This window comes from Ovis aries, chromosome 11, assembly GCF_016772045.2.
Source record: "Ovis aries strain OAR_USU_Benz2616 breed Rambouillet chromosome 11, ARS-UI_Ramb_v3.0, whole genome shotgun sequence".
Lineage (NCBI taxonomy): Eukaryota > Metazoa > Chordata > Mammalia > Artiodactyla > Bovidae > Ovis > Ovis aries.
Genome location: NC_056064.1, coordinates 12,999,122 through 13,021,004, shown reverse-complemented (window position 1 = coordinate 13,021,004; position 21,883 = coordinate 12,999,122). Strand labels below are relative to the sequence as shown.

Below are 21,883 nucleotides of genomic sequence, written 5' to 3'. Positions count from 1 at the left end.
AGGTTCCTTGGACAAAGAATTTATGGGGAGGAAAAATCAGTAGATCAGAATGGCTTTGGACTCATCAACAGCAACTTCAGAAGGTGGAAGGCAAGGGAATACTCTATAGACGTCTATACACAGTCAGCAAGTCAATCAATTGTAATGATAGAGTAAAGGGACTTTCAGACAGTCAAGGTGTAAAAAGTGTTTTCCTCTTGTCCACTCTTTCTCAACAAACTACTAGAAGACTTGCTTCACCAAACTAAGGGAGCAAGCCAAGAAAAATCCTGACCAGGAGATCCACAGAAGCAGGAAGCGAAGGTAACCCCTAGGATGGTGCTGAAGGGAGTTCCCCGCGTGATGGCCGGGCCCTGGAAAAGGGGAACGGTCCAGCTTAGAGCAGGTCAAAAGGTTCTGGGAGGGCTTCCCTGGTGGCTCAGTGGTAAGGAATCTGCCTGCCAAAGCAGGAGACCCAGGTTTGATCCCTGGTCCGGGAAGATCCCATGTGCTGTGGAACAAGTGAACCCGTGCGCCACAACTACCGAGCCCGTGCTCTAGAGCCCGCGCCCCACAGGAGAGTCCACTGCATGAGAAGCCCGCACCCCACAACCAAGACTAGCCTCGCTCACAGCAGCAAGAGAAAGCCCACATGCAGCAACACAGACCCAGCACAGCCAAAAAATAAATAAATCAAATTACAGGGGACAAAACAAAGGGCTCTGGGAAAGATGTCTTTAGGAACAAGAACCGGCAGGAGATCTGATGCAACTGATTCTCTTGAGGGGAGACTGAAACAACTAGAGAAAAGCTCAGGCTTGAATGACTGCAGAGAAAACAAAACAAACAGAAATGTAACAATTCCTAACTCTAGAGAACAAAATGGTGTGTGGGAAAGGGAAAATAATCATGGTATATGTATTACACGGCTCAGCTGTGAACAGTGTTTACACAGACATAACAATGTAAACACTGACTATTGATCTAACCAAATTACAACACAACCAGGAAGGGACAGAGAGTGTGCATGACTATAGCAGGAACAATGCTAAATCCTCATTTTCATAATGAGAAGTCAATAAATAATGCCTCAAGCTGAAAGATGGAGTAGGAACAAAAACATGTCAACTAGAGACGGAGAGATACACTCACGAACTCAAAAAATAATAATAATAATTTAAAATGTAACTGCTGCTTTAGGAGAATGGGCTATGGCAAGGGGGTGGAGTGTACAGTCAGTAGATAAGTTTTCATAATAAGAATTTATAGAATTACTTGATTCTTTATATACAGATATAACTTGGATAAAAATTTAGAAGAGAAGAAAAAAGTCCAGAGTAAACAGAAAAGCTGGTAGAGACAGGAATACTTTTAACAACTAAAGTCAATATAAAACAAAACAGCTTTAAATATACATAACATACTTTAAGTACACTAATTACCCAAAAAGGAGCATTCAAAAAACAAAAGAAGCTATTAAAAATATAGTTGCAAAAAAAGAGAGCGGACATAACGAGGAAAGAAAATTACTCAACAAATATTAAAGACATTTTCCCCAAACTGAAGGACAACGCAGTCTTCAGACTAAACGGGCCTAGTAAGTACTCAGCACGAGTAACAAAGGAACCATAGCTAGATAACACTTTAGGCAGTTTCAAAAATCAAGAGAAGAGCCCTAACAAAAACAAGTCACCAGCAAAGGAATGAGACTCAAACGGGCAACCACTGTCTCCTGGACAATACCTGGATGACAGACAGTAGGCTCAACAATGGCCCCCAAAGATGTCCACATTCTAACCCTCAGAACCTGTGAATACATTACCTTACAGGCAAAATGACTTCGCGGGTATGATTACATTGAGGATCTGCAACGGGGAGAGTAGCCTGAATTAGCTAGGTGGGCCCAGTGGAAACATGAGGTCCTTACCAGAGAGAAGTGGTTAGGGTCAAAGTCAGAAAAGCAACGCCTGGTGTGATGGGATCACTGGTATTGAAGATGGAAGGGAGCCACGAGCCAAGGAATGCAGACAGCCTCAAGACTACGGAGAAAGCAAGGAAACAGGAGCTCCCCGAGGGTCTCTGGAAGAAGCACAGCCCTGCTGACACCTGGGTTTTAGGACTTTTAACCTCCAGAAACATGAGACAACAAATCTGTGCTGTTTTAAGCCACCAAGCTTGTGGGAATTTCTGGCAGTAACAAAAGGAAATTCATATAGGGCAGTACTTTCAAGTTCTAAGACAAAGTAATTTTCAACCCCGAAATGTATATCCATTAAGAACACCTCATTGATGAATGAGAGCAGAGTATTTTTAAATCTAGGAGAAATCAGATAATTGACTCCCCATGAATATTTGGCAACAAACTGATAAACTGAAATACAGAAGTCCCCTTACATACAAGCCTTCCAGTTACAAACTTCCAAAGATGCAAGTGCTAGCCCCTGTATGCCAGCTGCTATACTGTGCATGTGTGATCAGTTTGGTCTAACTTTTTGCAACCCCATGGACTGCAGCCTGCCAGGCTCCTCCGTCCATGGGATTTCCCAGGCAAGAGTACTGGAGTGGGGTGACATTCCCTCCTCCAGGGGATCGTCACGATCCAGTGATTAAACCTGCATCTCTTGGATCTCCTGTATTAACAGGTGAATTGTTTTACCACTGCGCCACCTGGGAAGTCCACGCTGTACTGTATTACTGTGCTTTTCAAGGTACCATCCTATAAGATTAAAAATGTTTTCACTTTTATTTTTTACATATTACTTATGTGAAAAGTATTATAAACTTATTACAGTACAGTATTATATAGCCGACTGTGTTAGTTGGGTACCTAGGCTAACTCTGGTGGAACCAAACTTGTATGTATGTAGGGGACTTACTGTACAGGAATACAAGAGAGCCAGAAAAGAGCTCCACCCTAGAAGAGCAAGGAAAGGAAGTCCCAGGAGGATCCAGCACACTGGTCCCAGAGAACAACCCACACAAACTGGGAAAGTGTAAGAGGAGAGACGGCATGACTGGGGGGAAATGATTGAGACGATAAAACCAAGCTGAAAGGTGCGGGTGGGGCGGGGGGTGGGGAAGGAAATACAGAGACCTAGAGAAGAAATGATATAATAAACAGTCCAAATGTGAAGCAAACTAAAATAAAGCATGATTATAAGCACCTGATGGAGGGTTATAAAAGATCTACTTGAACTACAAACTTGTGCCAAACTAGGAACGTTCTCCTTTGCATAGCTGGGGAGGCAGGCCTCTGAACACACAGAAATGAATAAGTGATGTTCCAGTTCTTCACCGCCCTATTTACAGGATACTAACACATTGTAAATGCTGCTTACTGCCAAAAAAAGGCAAACGCTGTTTATTTTCAACTCCAGGGTTCAACATATGGGTGGTGGTAGCTTGGTCACTAAGTTGTGTCCGACTCTTGCGACCCCACGGTCTGTAGCCTGCCGGGCTCCTCCGTCCCTGGGATTCTCCAGGCAAGAATACTGGAGTGGGCTGCCATTCCCCTCTCCAGGGGATCTTCCCGAACCCAGAATAGAACCCAGGTCTCCTGCATTGCAGGCAGATTCTTTACCGACTGAGCTAGAGCACAGAAACCTGGGTTGCAGGGCAGAATGCAAAGGGGTTGTGGAAAAAGGATGGGATGACTACCTCATACCCTCTCCCCAAAACTTCTCCCACCTCCTCCTCTATTATTCACTTTCAATTTACAACCTTGGTTTCTTTTTCAAAGAAAATAGAACAACCGACAGAAGAGAATTTTCAGACCCCTAACTAGCTGTGTCTATTTTTATACTGTCTTCCCACCTGTCACTACACTTAGAGTGTCCCCACGACTAGCAAGGGCCACCATTCTCACGCCCTCGTCCATCTCACTCACCTCCTTAAGGACACTGCTACAGCAGGTGTCCCTCCCCTGCCTCATCAATTTCCCCTCGGCACATCGCTTTTTGGCTGCGCTGGGTCTTCAATGCTGTGCATGAGCTTTCTCAAGCTGCGGCGAGTGGTGGCCACTCTCTAGTTGGGGGCTTCTCATTGCAGTGGCTTCTCTTGTTACGGAGCATGGGCTCAGTAATTGTGGCGTATGGGCTTAGTTGCCCTGCAGCAATGTGGAATCTGCCTGGACCAGGGATCGAACCCCTGACTGCTGCATTAGCAGGTGGATTCTTAACCACTGGGCCGCCAGGGAGGTGCTGCACCATTCTTACCAATATACAGACATGCTGTTATTCCTCCCATCTCAAAAACAAAACCCTTCTCTTGACTCCACATCCTTCTTCATTCAATGTTCCGTTTCTCTGCTCCCCTATAAAGTTACATTCCTAGAAAGAGTTGTCTGCACTCACTATCTCAGATTCCTTTTTCCTGTCCTCTCACATATGCATCCCAGTCAAGCCTGTATCCCTCCAACCCCACCAAAACTGCTCATCAAGGTCACAGATGGCCATCGTGTTGCTAAGTGAAACGGTCAATGCTCAATCTTCGCCTTAACCTGTCAGTAGCATTCTAATCTTTCATACAGAAGAATAAAGAAATAGATACAAACAAGTTATTTAATATTATAAAAGGAAAATGAAATAGAATGAGACTGAACATAAGGCAAAGGACTGTTGTCTTCCTGAATGTTTCTATTTATCACATTCACGTATAATTTTAATCTGAAGATTTGAGCATAGGTGTTAGGGACTTCCCTGGTGGTCCCTTCCAATGCAGGGGGTGAGGGTTCTATCCCTGGTCAGGGAGCTAAGATTTCACATGCATCACAACCAAAAAAAACAAAACATAAAATAGTAGCAATGTTGCAACAACTTCAATGGAGATTTTTTAAACGGTCCACATTAAAAAAAGAAAAAGAATAAATGTCAGGACATAAATAACAATAACAGAGCAGTGTCTTATGCAGTGGCCAGGTTCTAAAGTCTGAGCATATATATTTGAAATGGATAACCAACAAGGACCTTCTGTACAGCACAGGGAACTCTGCTCAGTGTTATGTGCCAGCCTGGATGGGAAGGGGATTTTCAGGAGAATGGATACCTGAATGTATGTATGGCTGAGTCCCTTTCCTGCTCCCCTGACATAACATTGTCAATCAGCTCTACCCAAATACAAAACAAAAAGTTTAAAGTTTGAAAATAAATAAAGAAAAATAGTCTGAGCATAAAGCCAAAATAAAGTTCTCACAAAACTACTTTAAAAATTCCTAAAATTGCCCAGAAGTATACCACCACAGTCTCTCTGCAAGTTCAACATGGTCGGTTTCTCCCCTCAAACACGACAGCCACTTCGTCCATTAAACACAGGATGATTACATTTGGGGACCATGTGGATGAAGCCTGCAGGCTGCAACTGTAACCACTAGACTTGCAGTCTGTCTGACGAGATGCTCACTGGAGAGGTACCCGAACAAAGAATAACTGCAGGGGCCAAAGACTCCACCTGCCATCCACGCTTCCTCCAGCGCACTGAGCAAGACAGCTAGAAGAACCACAGGCACTACTTAAGTGGCTCCTCTCTCCCTTTTTCTTCTGGTCAGGCAAACATGGTTAAAAGTGAGTTCACGAAAAGTCCATACAAAGAGGCTGCGACATTCACCGACACGTCCAACTTCACTGTGAAGCCAGCGGATAAGGTGACTCTACTGCGTATGTTACATTACTGCCACTCCTACGACAGCCACTAACTATTGCCACCAACACTACTAGTTCAGGTTGCTTCCCTCTAACTACTCGTCACCATTAACGATTACTTCTAGGGTTGAAGACAACCCTAATTCCCAAAACCCACAAAAATAAAACAAACGTTCTGACCAGCTTGGCTGCAGCGGTTTTCAAGCCACGTAGGGCTCATCTTCTCAGGGTGGGTGGAATCATGGCATATGAATCTAACACTCCGCCTGGTTTCCGACTTGGTCGCTTTGGAAAAGCACTAGCTCTGCTGGCCCCACTTGACTCTCTACATAGTACAAATGCCTAATGAACCACATTGGACAAATCCAGGAGCAGCTTAATAGGGACCAAAAGTCTTCCTATGTAGAACTCATTCCCTAAGAAACACACCAAAAGCAGCACAGATTTCAAAGCTAGGTGAACAGGTATTGTGTAAATATTAAACAGAAAGTTATCAAGAAATGACTGCCTTCATTTCTCACCTACAGTTTAGGAAAAATAAGAGGATCAAGAATGCTCTGTGGTGGCAGGACTAGAGGAAAACAACTGTTACAGATGAGAATTTAAATGGTTAAAATTCTTCTAAAGGCCAATTTGGCCGTATCTTCCAAAAGCCTAAAAAAGAAACAGAAGTACAATCCCTTTGTCCCACCAATCCAATTTACAGGAATGTAGACCTATGCTGCCCAATACCGTATTCACTCGTCACATCTGGCTACTGAGCACTCAAAATGTGGTTAGTCCAAATTAAGAGGAGCTGTAAATACAGAATATACTTTGAAAATTTCAAAGACCTGACATAAAAAGTACATATTTATGTAAGGTATCTATCTCATTAATATTTATATATTGACTATATGTTAACTACATTTTTAATATACTCCATTAAATAAAATATGCTACAGAAATTACTTTTACCTGTTTCTTTTCACTCTTTTTAAAAATTTGATTACTAGGAAATTTGAAATTATGTATGTGACTGGCACTATATTTATATTGCACAGTACTACTTTTAGACAAAATGCACACATATGCATGTACAAGGGTGTTTATCAAAGCATGCTTTATCAAAGTGAAAGACTAAAATAAACCTGAGCATCCATCAATACGGATCTGCTAAATAAACTGTAATAAATCTGTTAAATGGCATATTCTATAGCCATTGAAAATGCTGATATACATCTAAATACAGTGACATGAAATAATATATTAAGTAGAAAAAATAAGCTTATAAAATAGTACATAAGATTTTATGTTTGTTTTTAAAAAGAGTGTGTGTGTGTGTGTGTGTGTGTGTGTGTAAGCACAGAAAAAGGTTTGAAAGGATATTCACCAAAATGACAACCATGGTTACCTCTGGGCAGTAAGATTACAGGTAATCCTTATTTTCTTCTTTATGCTTTTAAGTATTTTCTGAATTTCTGAAGTAGGCATGACATAATTATATAATTAGAACAGTAAAGCTATTTTAAAAAAAATGATAGCCATTAGCTGAAACAAAAAGATCAATCTTCCTCACACCAGCTTGGCTAGATGAAGTCCAGGGTAATAAGGGTCCTTAATCCTACCCAGCACTACATTTGGAGAAGCTTAAGGGTGCCTTCCTCCTAAGCAATACTTAAACCCATCCCAAGTAATTAAGAGTATTCCAGGGTTCTACAGATCATTCATGAGAACTCTGCCATGAACCCATAAAGTGTTAATTGAGAGAACATTTAAATAGATGTTCATGGATTTGTCACCTAAGGCAACTAAGTAATTAACAAAGGGGGAATTTCGCTGACAATACTGGTTGCCTATGGGACAGGGAACTGGGTGGCAGGGGTATGGGGTGGAAGGGACGATTTTTTCTATAGCGTCATTAGTATCTTTTGAATTTTGAACCATGTGAATGCAGTGCCTACTTAAAAATAAATATAATTTATAGAAACCAAAACAGAAACCTTATTTATCAAGATTCCGACTGCCATGACTTACTCAAAATTTTAAAAGTTGTTCTTTAAGGTGTCTATTAGTGCTGTGGTCAAACTGGCATTAAAATATTTAGTCTATTCAAGTCAAAATAGTTGATGGGCCCAGGGAAGGGCACAGAGAGATATGAGGGTGAACATGAACTAGAAGACGGGAAGAATGGGAACTGGGAAGACAGGGTGGAGCAAGGCAAAGAACACTTAATTTACTAATAGTGGAATTTGTGTCATACTCTTAAGCAAGTGAAAAAAACCCAACATTTCCTCTATATCACATTATATTGTGTTCGGGGGGGGGGGGGTTTGCTTACAGGAAATATCAAAATGTCAACCATTGTTTCTATTAAAGGTCTTTAATGATATTGCATTTTGGACCTGTAATGAAACATGGTGCTCACTGCAGTCTGTAATGCATCTCATTAAATACATTAATAACATGCATTTCGCTAAAAGGTCAACTTATTACAGCTGAAGTTTGGCTTTCCTGTAATCACTTCATCTAAAGCTACAGCGTAAACTCTAGAAAAGACAGGAGAGCCCCTGTTACAGGAATGCTCTCTCAGTTCCCTCTCCACCCAAACCAGCTGTGCTTAATTAAGAAATCACCGTTAGCGTTTTTGTGTGGGATAATGCTATTGTGATTTTTTTTTTTAATCCTTTTCTCTCAGAGATCCACGCTGATTCCCTGATAAAATGATAGACTGTCTGGTATTTGCTTCAAAATAAAGCAGAAGTAGAAGAAAAGTTAGTTTCAGTAGATGAAATAAGACGGGCCATGAGTTGATAATTGCTTAACTGGTAACGGTGTATAAGTTCACTGCATGTACAACTCTCTCTACTTTTATATAGGTTTGATATATTCCATAATGAAAAGCTTTAGATATACTCATGCTGGAGGTTTCCTTAAGCATCTTGCCGCCTTCTTTATATATTGTTGCCACCAACATAAAGGAACCATCTCCTAATGCTACAGATAGAAGTGTTTTTTTTTTTTTTTTTTTCAGATAGAAGTTTTTAAAAGAAAATCAGAGAGAAAAAGCTCACCTCTTTAAAGAAATGGTTCTGTGCATGGAAAATCTCTTAATTTTGCTATGGTTACTTCATGACTTACCATTTATGCAACTACAAAAATATCCAGGAGGGGGGTTCAGGATGGGGAACACGTGTATTCCTGTGGCAGATTCACGTTGATGTATGGCAAAACCAATACAATATTGTAAAGTAATTAACCTCCAGTTAAAATAAATAAATTTATATTTAAAAAAAGAATTATGTTAAAAATGTGGTTAAATGTGGAGAAGGAAATGGCAACCCACTCCAGTATTCTTGCCTGAAAAGTCCCATGGATGGAGGAGCCTGGCAGGCTACAGTCCGTGGGGTTGCAGAGTTGGATGCGACTGAGAGAATTCACTTTTCTTTTCTTTAGGAAGAAACTTTCCAGGCCTCACTTCTCACACATATTGTGATACTGTAAAAAGTGGTTTCTTTAACAGTAAAACCACGGTGGCCTACAGTTCTCCAACCAACTTGTATTCCCACTGACTTTCTGAAATAAATAATCTTTTATCCCCCCCCAAAAAAATGTAGTTAAATGGAAAAATATTAATAACCACCAGAATCAGGATATGGGATATAAGTTCATTTTTGTAGAAAAATAAACAAAAGAAAATGTTTGCCTAATATGATACATTAAAAAAATATATATATCCCCAAAAAATGCCTCTGAAATTATTTCACAGCAAGAGTTATAATCACTAACATGTAATACCAGCATGATTGGGGACCAAGAGAGCTGAGGAAGAAAGGAGAGATTTGCTTAGTTTCTGAAAAGTAGAGTTTAAGGTGCTTATGGTACAAAGGCACGCTGCTCAGGACTTGACTGTGGCTTAAATACAGCTGGAAGTCCACTCTGTTTTAGAGAATGTTGTTAAGACTATAAGAGTAAATGACCAGGCCGTGGAGAGAATACGTCAAGAAAACAGCCTGAGAAGAAGATCCTAAATGCGGTAAAACTGACACTGAGAGGACAAAAGAGGAGGCTGAGATGAGAAAGGATTAAAAACGCAGAAGAACCCACACGTCATGTGGAAGCACCAAAACCAAAGGGCAATAATTTCAAGGAAAGGGTGAATGCTCCAGGGAGGTAGTAACTGGGCTTGGCAATAAAGAAATCTCTGATCACCTTTTCATAAGTCATAAGAGGCCAAGGCTGAACTGTAAGTAGCACAGCAGAATAGAACACGACTCATTTTCAAGAATAAATGGTTTATTTAAATTATATAAGGCGGACTTTCCTGGTGGTCCAGTGGCTAAGACTCCTTGCTCCCAATGCAGGGGGCCTGGGTTTGATCCCTGATCAGGAAACTATGATCTCACATGCCTCAACTAAGACCCAGCACAGCCAAATAAATAAATAAAAATATAAAAAATAAATTGTATAGGGAATTTGAACACTAGTAAAAAGTCAAAAAACACTGAAGGGACTTCCCTGCTGGTCCAGTGAATCTGCCTGGTGATGTAGGGGACACGGGTTTGATCCCTGGTCAGGGAACCAAGATCCCACATGTCACAGAGCAACTGGGCCCATGCACTGCAACTACTGAGCCCCCACGCCAAAAGTCGGTGCACTGCAAGGAAAGATCCTGTGTACTGCAATTAAGACCCAAGGCAACCAAACATATTAAAAAAAAAAAACACTGGGGACAGTAGGGATGACGGTTAGTTACACCGATGACCACGATTCAGAGGGCTGAACACTGCCAGACAACTCTTTCTGCAGAAAGAGAGAATAAGTGTACCTAACATTTGTGGTGTGCAGTGTGCCAGACACTGTGCTAATGCTTGATATCGATCATGTTCTTTAATCCTCACAATCATATTATCCCCATCTGACTGTGAAGTTAAGTAACTTGCTCAAGGTCACTCAGCTAATCCACTGCTGAGATGGAATCTAAACCCAGGCAGTCTGACCTTACTGAAGACCAACCAAACTGAAAAGAGATTTAATTGAAGAAAATAAGTTCCAGTGTTTGTTTTGGGGTCAGTACAAATTCAGCCAATGCTCCACACCAGCTATATATATATATAAAACACAGCATAAATTGTTCATCCAGAGTAACGTAACCAAGAAGTTTTTCTTAAACTCTGTTCACCGAGATAGGGAAACACACAAATATTATACAGTCATAAAAGTAAAAACAAAAATGAGCTACCCTTCAGATGCATAGAAATTCTGGTGATTAGAAAACTCTCCTAGATAACGAATAAGCACCTACTGTGGAGCACAAGGAACTCTAATCAGTACTCCATCATATACGGGAAAAGAATCTAAAAAAGAGTGGATATATATCTATGTATAACTGATTCATTTTGCTGCACACATGAAACACAACTGTGTAAATCAATTATACTCTAATAAAAATTAGAAAAAGAAAGCGCTCCACCCTCCCATCCTACACTATGTGACACCAAACAAACACTCCTTTCTTCTCCCTTTTCCTCTGCGACCCATTCCGTCAGGCTGAGAGATGCACCGATGGGGCAAAGAAGCAACTGGCTAAGTACGGAAAGAGGCAGATTAAAAAGACTTGAACTGTTGCAAAAATAAAAGTTACATAACAGTAAAATAGCTAAAGAAACTAAACTGCATCCAAGAGTAAGAATGTGTCCCTTAAACCAAGCACTGACTCACCCTTAAAATATCTACATTTTGAGATGAATCCCAAAAAGTGGGGTAGGGGGAGGGTTGGCTCAAGCAAGAAGAGTCATCAGTAACAAAACAGAAAAAGCTTCATTATGAAACATTGAAGACATTTAATCTAGAGCAGTTGAGGTCTCCTTCCAAATTTCCATAAGGGAAATTAGGGCACTAGGGCATTAAAAATAGCAGAGAAATGCTCCAAAAACCTCAAAAATGCTGGAAACCATCAAGCTATCATTTGTTCGAGGCAGGAGGGGAGGAAGAGTTGGGAAGCCACTTATAAAAGACCCACCCTCACAGTATCTGCAGGTTCCTGACTTCACAATCTGAAGACTGGTCACTTGGAAGTCATTCCCCACTAAACTCGGAAGTCCCCTCCGAGAAAGAGTCACAGGACTTCTACCCTAGAAATCCTACCCTTTTATCTGGAACAGTTTAAGGTGTTTCTACCAAGAGGCAGACATCAAATCAGATGTCCTCCTCCATTCAAACTCCAGGATATTATAAAAACAAGCATGAAAGAGCAAATGACAACAATAAGCCTCAAGACTTCCTTGGTGGTCCCGTGGCTCCAACCCCGTACTCCCAATGCAGGGGGCCCAGGTTCAATCCCTGGTCAGGGAACTAGATCTCACATGCCGCAACTAAGAGTTCACATGCCACAAGTAAAGATCTTACATGCCACTACCAAAAATTCTGCATGCCACAACCAAGACCCAGCACAGCCAAATCAATCAATATTAAAAAAAAAAAAAAACCACTAAGTCTCAGCCTGCAAACAAGGGATGGCAATCCCAGCACCCCATACCTCCCTCAGCCCCAGTCCTCAGTGCCGCTGGGCACACGGGCATACAGCAGGCAGCTCCAAGACTGGAAGGCAGAAAAGGCTGGAGGAGTCTGTCTCTGCCAGGAGGGATCTGGCTATATAACTATGGGCAACTCACTCTCTCTGGACTTTGGTTCTCTCATCTGGAAAATAATTACTAAACTCCTTTTCTTTTCTAAAATTCTGGGACTTCACAGACCAGGAGTTCTTTACAACTTTTTCTTCCTTCTGTGGTCCCCACCTTCTCCTCACTCTATGCAACTCAGAGGAAGACAGAAGTAAGGTCATCTCTGTATGTTGTTCTAGAAACTACCCAACAAAGCAAGGCATCCTTTAAGCACATGATACACAACTTAAACCAACTGAGTTTAGTCACTTACTGTCTCCCTTTCGTTTTGTACCAGTGGGTTCTCTCTGAGCATTAAAAGAGTAACTCAGGGACTTCCCTCAAGGTTTGGTGGCTGAGACTCCGCACTCCCGGTGCAGGGTTCCCAGGTCCAAACCCTGGTCAGGGAATTGGATCCCACATGCTGCAGCCAAGAGTTCTCATGCCACTACTAAAGCACCCAGCATGGCGCAACAAAGATCAAAGATCCTGTGTGTCCCAACTAAGACCCAGCCCAGTCAAATAAATAAATACAAAAAACCTAGATTTTAAAATAAAAATTTTTTTAAATTACTCAAAACCAAGGGGAGGAGGAGAGCATGTGAGATCAGGGGTAGAAATAAGGAGAATAGACAGAACTCCATCTGTCTTGATCAAAGTTGCCTTCATCTGACAAAAGGGTTATACTGCTATCTTTTTTAACTTAAAAATCACTATCTTATATCATCACTAAAGCCAAGTCTTCTCAACTCCGTGGTGCTGTGAATACAATCCCAGTAGATCCCAATGAACCCCCAGGGTTCTGTGCATCCCAGTGAGGCATAAGTACTCTTACTGTTTTTCAGGGCGCTGGCAAATTCTGGGCCACCTTTGTCCTTGAAGACAGGGAAAACATCTGGTTGAGGAAGCTGATTGGTGGTCAGCAGAGCCTTTTGCAGCTTTATCCTTCCTTCCAAGAGCTGGTCCCACAGTGCTGAGACAGAAAATAGAATTCCATTTCTCAGTTATAAAATCTTCCTGGGGTGGGGAGTAGGGGAGGGACCAGAAATCAAAACAGCCTCTAAGCAGCACGGCTTTATCACAGTTTCATGCGATGGAGACGCTCTATTTATTACAGGAAATAAATCCAGTATCTGGACGCACGAGATATCTGGATAAATCCAGTATCTTGACTTGCTACCTGAGAGAAAGGATGCTACAGCCCAATGAGAGAAGATGCTCGTCTCCTCAACCTTCCTCAGCCGCCCGAAGTACTAGGGCAGAGCCAGCGAAGCAGGTGAGGGTAGCAGGGGTGGGCCAAGCAGAGGGGAATGGTGCTTTAGGCCTCTAGGTAAGTGGGGCACGTCACCAACAAACTGACAGGACACAAGACACAGGAGAGAGCAAGGGCTTCCCTGGTGGCTCAGATGGTAAAGAATCTGCCTGCAGTGCAGGAGACGTGGGTTGGATCCCTGGGTCGGGAAGATCCCCTGGAGAAGGAAATGACTACCCACTCCAGTATTCTTGCCTGGAGAATTACACAGACGGGGGGGCGTGGCGGGCTCAGTCAACAGGGTCACAAAGAGTTGGACAAGACTGAGTGATTAACACACACACACATACACACACACAAGGGAGAGAGCAAACTGCCTAAAACAAACAGACAAACAAAACGGAGAGCAAATGCAGACACTCTGAAAAACAAGCAAACAGTGTACAAACCTATCTGATTCTTCACAGCTCGGCCTTTCTCCACCTCCTCGGAAACTCTGACCTCAGAGAAGGTCATCACCACCCTGTCGTCCTCACTGGCCCTGGATTCGGCCTTGTCTTCCTCACCCGCATCTTCAAAGTCTTCCTCACCTTCCCCTTCTTCCATACCACTCTCCTCCTCATCTTCCTCTTCCTCCGCACTGCTACCAAGGTCGTCCATTCCCTCAGTAAATTTTTCAAAGTCACTGATGCTCTGGACACTGAAGCCCGACGATGTCCGTGAGTGGCTCCCGCTCCTCTTCTTCCAGGCCAGGCTGCTGTCCCCCTCGTCCTCACCCTCCTGATCCTCAGCACTCAGGGCTTCCTCATCAAACTCCTCCAGGCCCAGGCCCTCTGAATCTCCATCTGCAGACCCGTCGTCATCAGATATTTCTTTATCTAAACGAGGGAGGGAAAAGGAAAATCTTGAAACAAACACTTGGCCATTTCTTTCGTTTCACCTAAAGGATCATGGCACCTGTCCAGACAAAAAAGTATTACCGTACTCAATGCAAGTCAATAGCACAATCCCTATCACACTAGTGATGCTTATTATTAAATACTTATTAAGCACCTATTATGAACCAGCCGTGGATAAAAACTAGAGACTGACAAGTAGAATGCAGCATCTGTGGGGAGGGGTTCACAGTCTGCTAGGAGTGGTAGATATACACAACCAACAACCACACCGCAGTGTCGTTAGAATAGTGAGAGATGGCTTCAGGTGAAAGACACCTTATAGCTTCACTTATTAAGCATAAGTAGCAGCTCATCAGACGGAGAAACGGGAAGGAAAGGAAAAGCAGCAGAGACAAAGATCCAGCATACAGAAGTGTCCTGAGGGAATTCCATGGGCAGCCACTGCTTGCAAGCCTCCCTGCCAACGCAGGGGACAAACATTCGACCCCTGGTTCAGAAGATTCCACATATTGTTTGGTGCAAGAAGGCAACTAAGCCTGTGCGCTGCAACTACTGAAGCCCGTGCACTGTAGAGCTTGCTCTGCAACAAGAGATGCTACTGCAATGAGAAGTCCATGCACGGCAACTAAAGAAAGCCTACATGAAGCTACACAGACTCAGCACAGCCATAAATTAATAAAAAAAAAAAAAAAAAAAAACAAGTACATTGAGGTGCAGGATGCTGGGATATGAGCTCAGAGAGTTATTCAGGGGTTTTTGTTTTGTTTTGTTTTTTTAAAATTTTAGGCTATGCCATGCAGCATGCAGGGCTTCCCAGGTGGTGCTAGTGGTAAAGAACCCACCAGCCAAATGTAAGAGAGGTAAGAGACGCAGGTACGATCCCTGGGTTGGGAAGATCCCCTGGAGGACATGGCAACCCACTTCAGGATTCTTGACTGGAGAATCCCACGGACAGAGAAGGCTACAGTCTATAGGGTTGCACAGAATCAGACATGACTGAAGCAACTCAGCAAGAACACAATGCAGTATGCTAGTTCCCTGACCAGGGAGCCAACCCGTGCCCCCTGCAACAGAAGTGCAGAATCTTAACCACTGGACCTCCAGAGAAGTCCCGCCAGGAGGGGTTTTGTCGTCCATGGGAAGGTGTCTAAACTTGATCCTTCAGTAAACGGAATATTAGTTATGGCTTCTGATTTTACTTTTGGAAAAGTCTGATTATAGAAATTAAATTATAGAAAAAATTACTTTTACTTCTGATACAGGTCTTTCTGTATCATCATTGATCATCCAATCTCTTCCACTGCAGAACACGAAGGTCCCACATACGGGAAGCATAATTGTACAGGGGCCCGTTACCAATAACTTTCTTCATAAAACAAAGATTTTATGAAAACATAATAGGTCTTAAGTACTTCTTTAAGTGAATATCAGATATACTTTAATATACAGACTCAAGACACAGAAGGCTGTCAAAACTATACAGTTCTAAACCGTAAAGAGAAATAACCCTTTAAGCTCTTTACAGGTATGACAGTAGTTTAAAGTATAGATCTTAGAGTCAGACTAACTTATTTGAGTTCCGGGCTGCACTTACTAGATATATGACCTTGCATAAGTTATGTAACACATACGCCCCTCAATTTCCTCATCTGCAAAATGGGGATAAAAAGTAGCAACCCCTCAGGGCTGCTGGGAAGATTAAACAAGATGATCATGTACCCAGAAATGTTTCAAGGCCTAAATCATGGCTATCAGAGCATGACTGATTACTTCTTTTACATTATCTGTGGGTTCTCAACATGGTCCCTCTGACCTCTCTACAGGAAAACAAATAGCGTCCACTCACGAATCACCATATCCAGCCCCCTGCTCCCACTCAGAGAAACTCACAATCTGTAACACTGTAAGCCCACATCTTCCTAACTCTTGCAGGGAACAGGGAAGGGTTATGAAAGTTTTACAATGGCAAAGAAATGAGTGTCACAAATTAGTATTTTCCAGTGACTCAATGCAAGACTTGACAAATTAAAGGAAAATCTATGAGTAGCATGCTCATCAGACACAATTGAGGTGTCTTTTTCAACACATGCGTGTGTGTGTGTGCGCTAAGTTGCCTCAATCATGTCCGACTCTGTGTGACTCCATGGACTATATACAGCCTGCCAGGCTCCTCATTCCACTGGATTCTCCAGGCAAGAATACTGGAGTGGGTTGTCATGCCCTTCTCCAGGGATCTTCCTGATCCAGGAATCAAACCCACGTCTCTTACGTCTCCTGCATTGGCAGGCGGATTCTTTACTACTAGCGCCACCTGGGAAGCCCAACACATAGCCCTCTCCAAAATCTAAATATGGAAGGCCTTCTCTGTCACTCCATTCCAGGGTGAACCATTAGTGTAAACATTAGGAATAGAGCAACTTAATAGCTCTAGGCTTTAGATTCCTTACAAAGTGCAATGAAGTACTTCAGAGGGCCATTTCTTAATGCCAAATCAGTGACAGTAAGTGGGACATCCTAAGACAGTGAGTGGGGCATCCAGACTGGCTGTGCAAAGGTCACCCCCCCAAAAAAAAGATTTTTAACCCCCCCAAATTAGGAAAGACATGCAAATAGGTCTACTCACCAGATAAGCCTGACAGAGTCTGCTCCCAATGGTCTTCCTTCCAAGCCTTTCTAGACGTGGTCTTGCCAGAATATCTCTTGTCTGTGTCCAAGAGGGAGGCTGATGCCAGCTTTCGAATGCTACCCACCGCCTGAAAATCACCTTCCCCATCTTCCCCTTCATCAAACCTGTCAATCACTTTGGCAGCAGTGGCTGTTGGGGGAGGGGGGAAAGTAATCACAACCTCCTGGTTAGAACCAACTTTAAGGACAACCCTGTTCAACCCTTTAAATTCGTCCTCTGCAAAATCCCCACCAACTTCTGAGAACAGGGACCTCACTACCTCCAGACTACTCACACTACCTTGCTGCTATCCCTGAACAGAAAGCTAACTCTCTGCATCTACTAGAAAGATATATTTCCAGGTCTTGGAACATAGACAACGAAGTCTAAATTCCTCCTCCACATGCGACAGTCACTCAGATATTTCGAGTCAGCCGTCATCACGTTGTATCCTACTCCAGCCCATGCCTCGGGAGTTTTCTTTGCTTATCCAGGCTAAACAACCTCAGTTCCTTCAACTGATTATTCCTAAGAAACGGTCCAGCACTCTCATTTATCCCTCTGTATTCTCCCTTCCTCGCGCTTCTCGGACTCAAGCCTAAAGCAGGATTACTCTCAACTAGACGTTGAACAGCAGCTTACAGAACGGCAGCCTTATTCGTCAACCACTAAACAAGTGTGTTGAGGCCTGAAAAGGCTTAAGGGGAACCACGGATGCCTACTTCTTCCTTCAATCCTCCAAGTAAGTTATCAGAGGCAGGCAGTTTGTTTTTTTTTTTAAAGAATGAAACTTCCTTCTCCTCATTTCTAATGCGATGCCAGTAAGGGCATCCTGAAAGATGACTACCAACCCGAGGCCAACCTGGCTGTCCGCCACAGCCCTGGATCAACAGTTAACCCAAGCCTGAGTGCTCCAGGCGCCCCGCCCACCCGAGCACCAAGTCCAGAAAGCGCATCGGGAGAATCCCGACGCTCTCCTCCCCGAGTCCCAGGGGGCCCCCTTCCCGGGAAGCAGTTTTCCTCTGCGCAGGGGGAAAGGAGGGTAGGCTGGGCGGCAAGGCCCAGCTGCCGGCTCCTCACGCGCCGCCCAAGTCCTCCCGGGACCAGGCCCGCCGCTCCGCACGTGGCCTTGCCCGCGTCAGGCCTCACCCTCCTCCGGGTCTGCCTCAGGATCCGCCTCGCGCGGTCGCGGGTTCAACAACTGCTCTAGCTGCAGCGCCAGAGGCTGCGGTCCCGCCATGGTCACCAAGGCCTCGCCCGGCGCCGCGCTTGTGAACGTCGCTCTCTCCCAGCCAAGTCCTCTCGCCTGAGAGACGGATCCCCGCGCACCTTCAGGGACGCGCCGAGCCGCACGCCCGGCTCCGGGTCGCCCACTTCCGGGAGGCTCCCAGGAGGGGGCGGGGCTTGCGTCACTACGGGCGTTGCTAGGACGGAGGCGCACGCGCCCGGAAGGCTGCAGCGTGTGCGTGTGCGCCTGCGCCGAGGGGCGGGGGTAGGGGTGGGGTAGGGCCGCGCGGGAGCGCGCAAGGGCACGTGGCTACCTCTGGCCCAGAGCCGAGACTCGGTGAAGCGCTGCTCGCGTCCTCCTGCGTAAAGTATGCCTCGAGATTTGTCCGAGATTTGCTTGGAAATAAAGTGTAGTGTAGCCATGACCTGCGGTGACTGATTTGGAAAACAGGAGGAGTAAAGGGTGAGCGTCTCGAGCCTCACGTGTACTTTAGGGCAAGCACAGACTGGGATCCAATTTGGAGGAGTCTGGGGCCTGGCGCACTCCTCTGACCCACCGGTAGTCCTGATTTGGAAATCCTACCTAAGGGTTGGGCATGTGTTAAGTGTGCGGTGGACTGCTGGCATCTTTATTAATAGGAATAATTATTACAGAAAGTGCTATGGCTGTGCATAAATAAAGATCGATTCTATAACTTTTCCAAGTAGCCTTGTCTGTGCAGGGAAAAGGGGGCGAAGTGAGGACTACTCTACCGCATACCCATCAGGAATGATAACGTTGGTGTTCAAAGATGAGGGCATACACTTTAAACTGGTGCACAAATGGGGAAAACTCAGGTCTACAGTTAGAGGGGCAGATATGGACTCAAAATATAAAGACCCAATGGGATCAACTTAACTGCACCCAGGTACATAGAAAAATACAGTCCCTTTATATGCACTTTCCTTCATCATGCATTCCCTGACTGCCCGCTATGTGGCAGGCACTGCTAAATGAGATACAAAGATGAGTAAGTTAGATTCTCCCCTGGTGGTGATCAGTGGAGGAGGGCAAACAAACATGTAAACAGAAGCTGTAAAAAGGGATCATCACGGAAGAACAAAGTGGTCTCTCCTTACAGTGTCTGTTTGAGGTCACCTGTAAAGACCTTGAAGCTCCTAAACAAACTGCCTCAAATGGATCCAGAAAACAGGGTTGGGGTGGCCTCCTGCCCTTCCTGGAAGCAGCCCAGGCCATTTGGATCCCACAGCTGAAGCTTGGGGAGCCCCCAATTCTCCAGTGTCTCCTATGTAACCCAAGGAAAGTGTGGGTCCCTGACTTCCCTGTCTTCATACGCCACCAGCCAGCCAGCGTCAAGAACAACAAAAGGCCACTTGTCCCATGTCTGCTGCTTCCTAGGTGGCTGTGGCGGGGAAGGACCACCCTCAGGGAAGACATTCACAGAGTTGGAAAGGAATGAACTCCAGGTTAAGATGGGAGCACCCTAGGCAAGGCACTGAGGCAAGGAGAACTGCTTTTTATCACCTGCAATAGAATTCAGTCTAGAAAACAGCTTTAAAGCAGAAACACAAATAACATAGCCCCTTTAATTGCAGTCTGGTGCCTGCATCTGGGGCCTCCAGAGCAAAAGCATACCCAGTGGGCTGGGCCAGCCATCGCCCTGGGCTTTGAAGGACAAAAATGTTTCCCTCAACCCACATTTAGGAAACTACTCCCCCAGTCCTCTTCCTTTCCTATTTGGGACACTGATAAAGCTCAGAAACCTGGTCTTGGGGTTAAAATTTAAAAAGGTGAGGGAAAGGGAGGAGGGGGGAGGTGAATCAAGGCAGAGACCACCTCTAAGCTGTCATGCAAACAAGACAGTGCTGGATAATTCTGGGCAGAAAACGTCTGCTCCCCCACTCTGGTTTCCGGCCAGGTGCCCACTGACTTGGGAAGACTTTTGAAGAAATCAAGACCACCCTACTCCTGTTACACATATCTCAGGGGCCCCAAAATGCTTCCCCTGCTTTCCTACGCCATCCTGAGGATAGAGAGGGGACTCCAGGAGTGGAGGAAAGAAGTCCTAGGACTTGAGATGTCGCTGAGAGATGGAGATGCAGGAGGCAGCAACCTTCTAAAAATCCCCTCTCTGGGGGGCCCTCCTGGCTTGATTCTGGTTTCCTGAGAAGGGAGGAGGGGTTTCCTGATGGGGGTGGGAGTGGAGATGGAAGATGGACTATGGGAGGGGCTATTTTTAAAGACTCTACCTCTTGGAAGAAATGTAAACCCTGGCTAGTAAATGTAAACCCTAGTGATGTGAGCAAAAGAGATGAGGACAGGCAAGGGAATAAATGGGAGCATGCTCCCTAAAGAACAGTCCTCTCTGGAGAAATGGTCAGAGGGTCTCCCAGTTCACGGCTCCTCTGCCTACTGCCTCAGAGCTGCAAAGTGGCAGACAGATGTAGGAAGAGCAGACATAGGCAAAGGTGATATTGGATACCACCCCCTTCCCCATTGTCCCAGTCAGCTGTCTGTTCCAGGAGCTCAAGAGTTTAGGGAAACCAGGTGCTTACCCTTCTCTCTTCTCAGATACTCTCCAGGGTCCCACGCCCCTGCCAGTGCCTGTCCAATATTCCTCCCCTACCTCGTCTCACCCCAAAGCAGTTCCCACTTGCCCCCATTCTGGAAAAGAGAGGTGGGTGAGCTTTGCCTCCCTTGCCCAGGGCAGGCTGGAACCCTGAGGGCAGATGGCTAAAGGTGGCGGCTCTAAGATGGCCGCGGGGAGAAACCAGGCTGCCAAGCCCAGGAAGGAGAAGAGACTGCGCTCTCAACTCTCAGGGCGGAAGGGGACCACCTGGCACTCCCCTCCTGCCCTTGAGAATTCTCCTCAAACCTCCTGACACCCTGGGGATGGTGCTGGGCTCCTCTGCACCTCAGAGCCAGAGGTGGGGGGCACAGCTCTGATGGGCAGGAGAACAATCCTTGACATTCCTAGATCTCCCCTTCTTGGGCGGCTCCAAATTTGACTGCTAAACTTTGCCACCTGTCCAGGGCCTCCTTAGGGTTCTGGATACAGCGCCCAGTGGGAAAGACTAAGCTGCTGCTGGGATCCACGGAGTCAGAGAGAATTGCGTGCACCCGGAGCACCAACTCTAAAATGCCTATTATCAAGTACTGGATTCCACAATGAAACTGCTAAATAATTCAGCAGGCTTGATAGGAAAATGCAGCTTCCCAATGAGCATACGTTCAGTTAAATGAATGTCTTTAAAGGAGGCTGGCTATAATAAATAAGTTGGCTATGATTTAATGTATATAAATGCTAAAAGGGCAAAAACAAGGCGATCCACTGATTACACACATAATAGATAAAGAAATGTGCTGCATGCAGAGGCTAGGAGTTTCAAAAGTCTTCCCAGTATTTCATAAATTTGGATTTCTGAAAGAACAGATTCCACCCTGATAGTCCTGCTCATTGGATAAGCTGTCATGTGGATGCAGTGAAATATGGCTTATTTTAAAGCCTTCTTAGCAAGAAAGATACACTTGGTTGTGTCTTAACAAAATATGAAAACACTGGAAATTGCACTCCATTTCAAGT

The 21,883-nt window shown here is 44.6% G+C and overlaps 1 protein-coding gene across 4 annotated transcripts in view; it reads right to left on the bottom strand.

Moving 5' to 3' along the window:
- The window catches only part of AATF (apoptosis antagonizing transcription factor), a 114,125-nt gene extending 95,675 nt beyond the window's left edge, over positions 1-18,450 (bottom strand). For all 4 annotated transcript variants that reach the window (XM_042255362.1, XM_042255363.1, XM_027975312.2 and 1 more), the window contains exons 1-4: positions 18,222-18,450; positions 17,031-17,222; positions 13,958-14,386; positions 13,092-13,229 (exon numbers count right to left, since the gene is read on the bottom strand). In XM_042255362.1, the coding sequence (XP_042111296.1) occupies positions 13,092-13,229; positions 13,958-14,386; positions 17,031-17,222; positions 18,222-18,312 (850 nt within the window). In that variant the 5' untranslated portion in view covers positions 18,313-18,450. The remainder of the gene's footprint in view (positions 1-13,091; positions 13,230-13,957; positions 14,387-17,030; positions 17,223-18,221) is intronic.
- Positions 18,451-21,883: the final 3,433 nt, after the last annotated feature.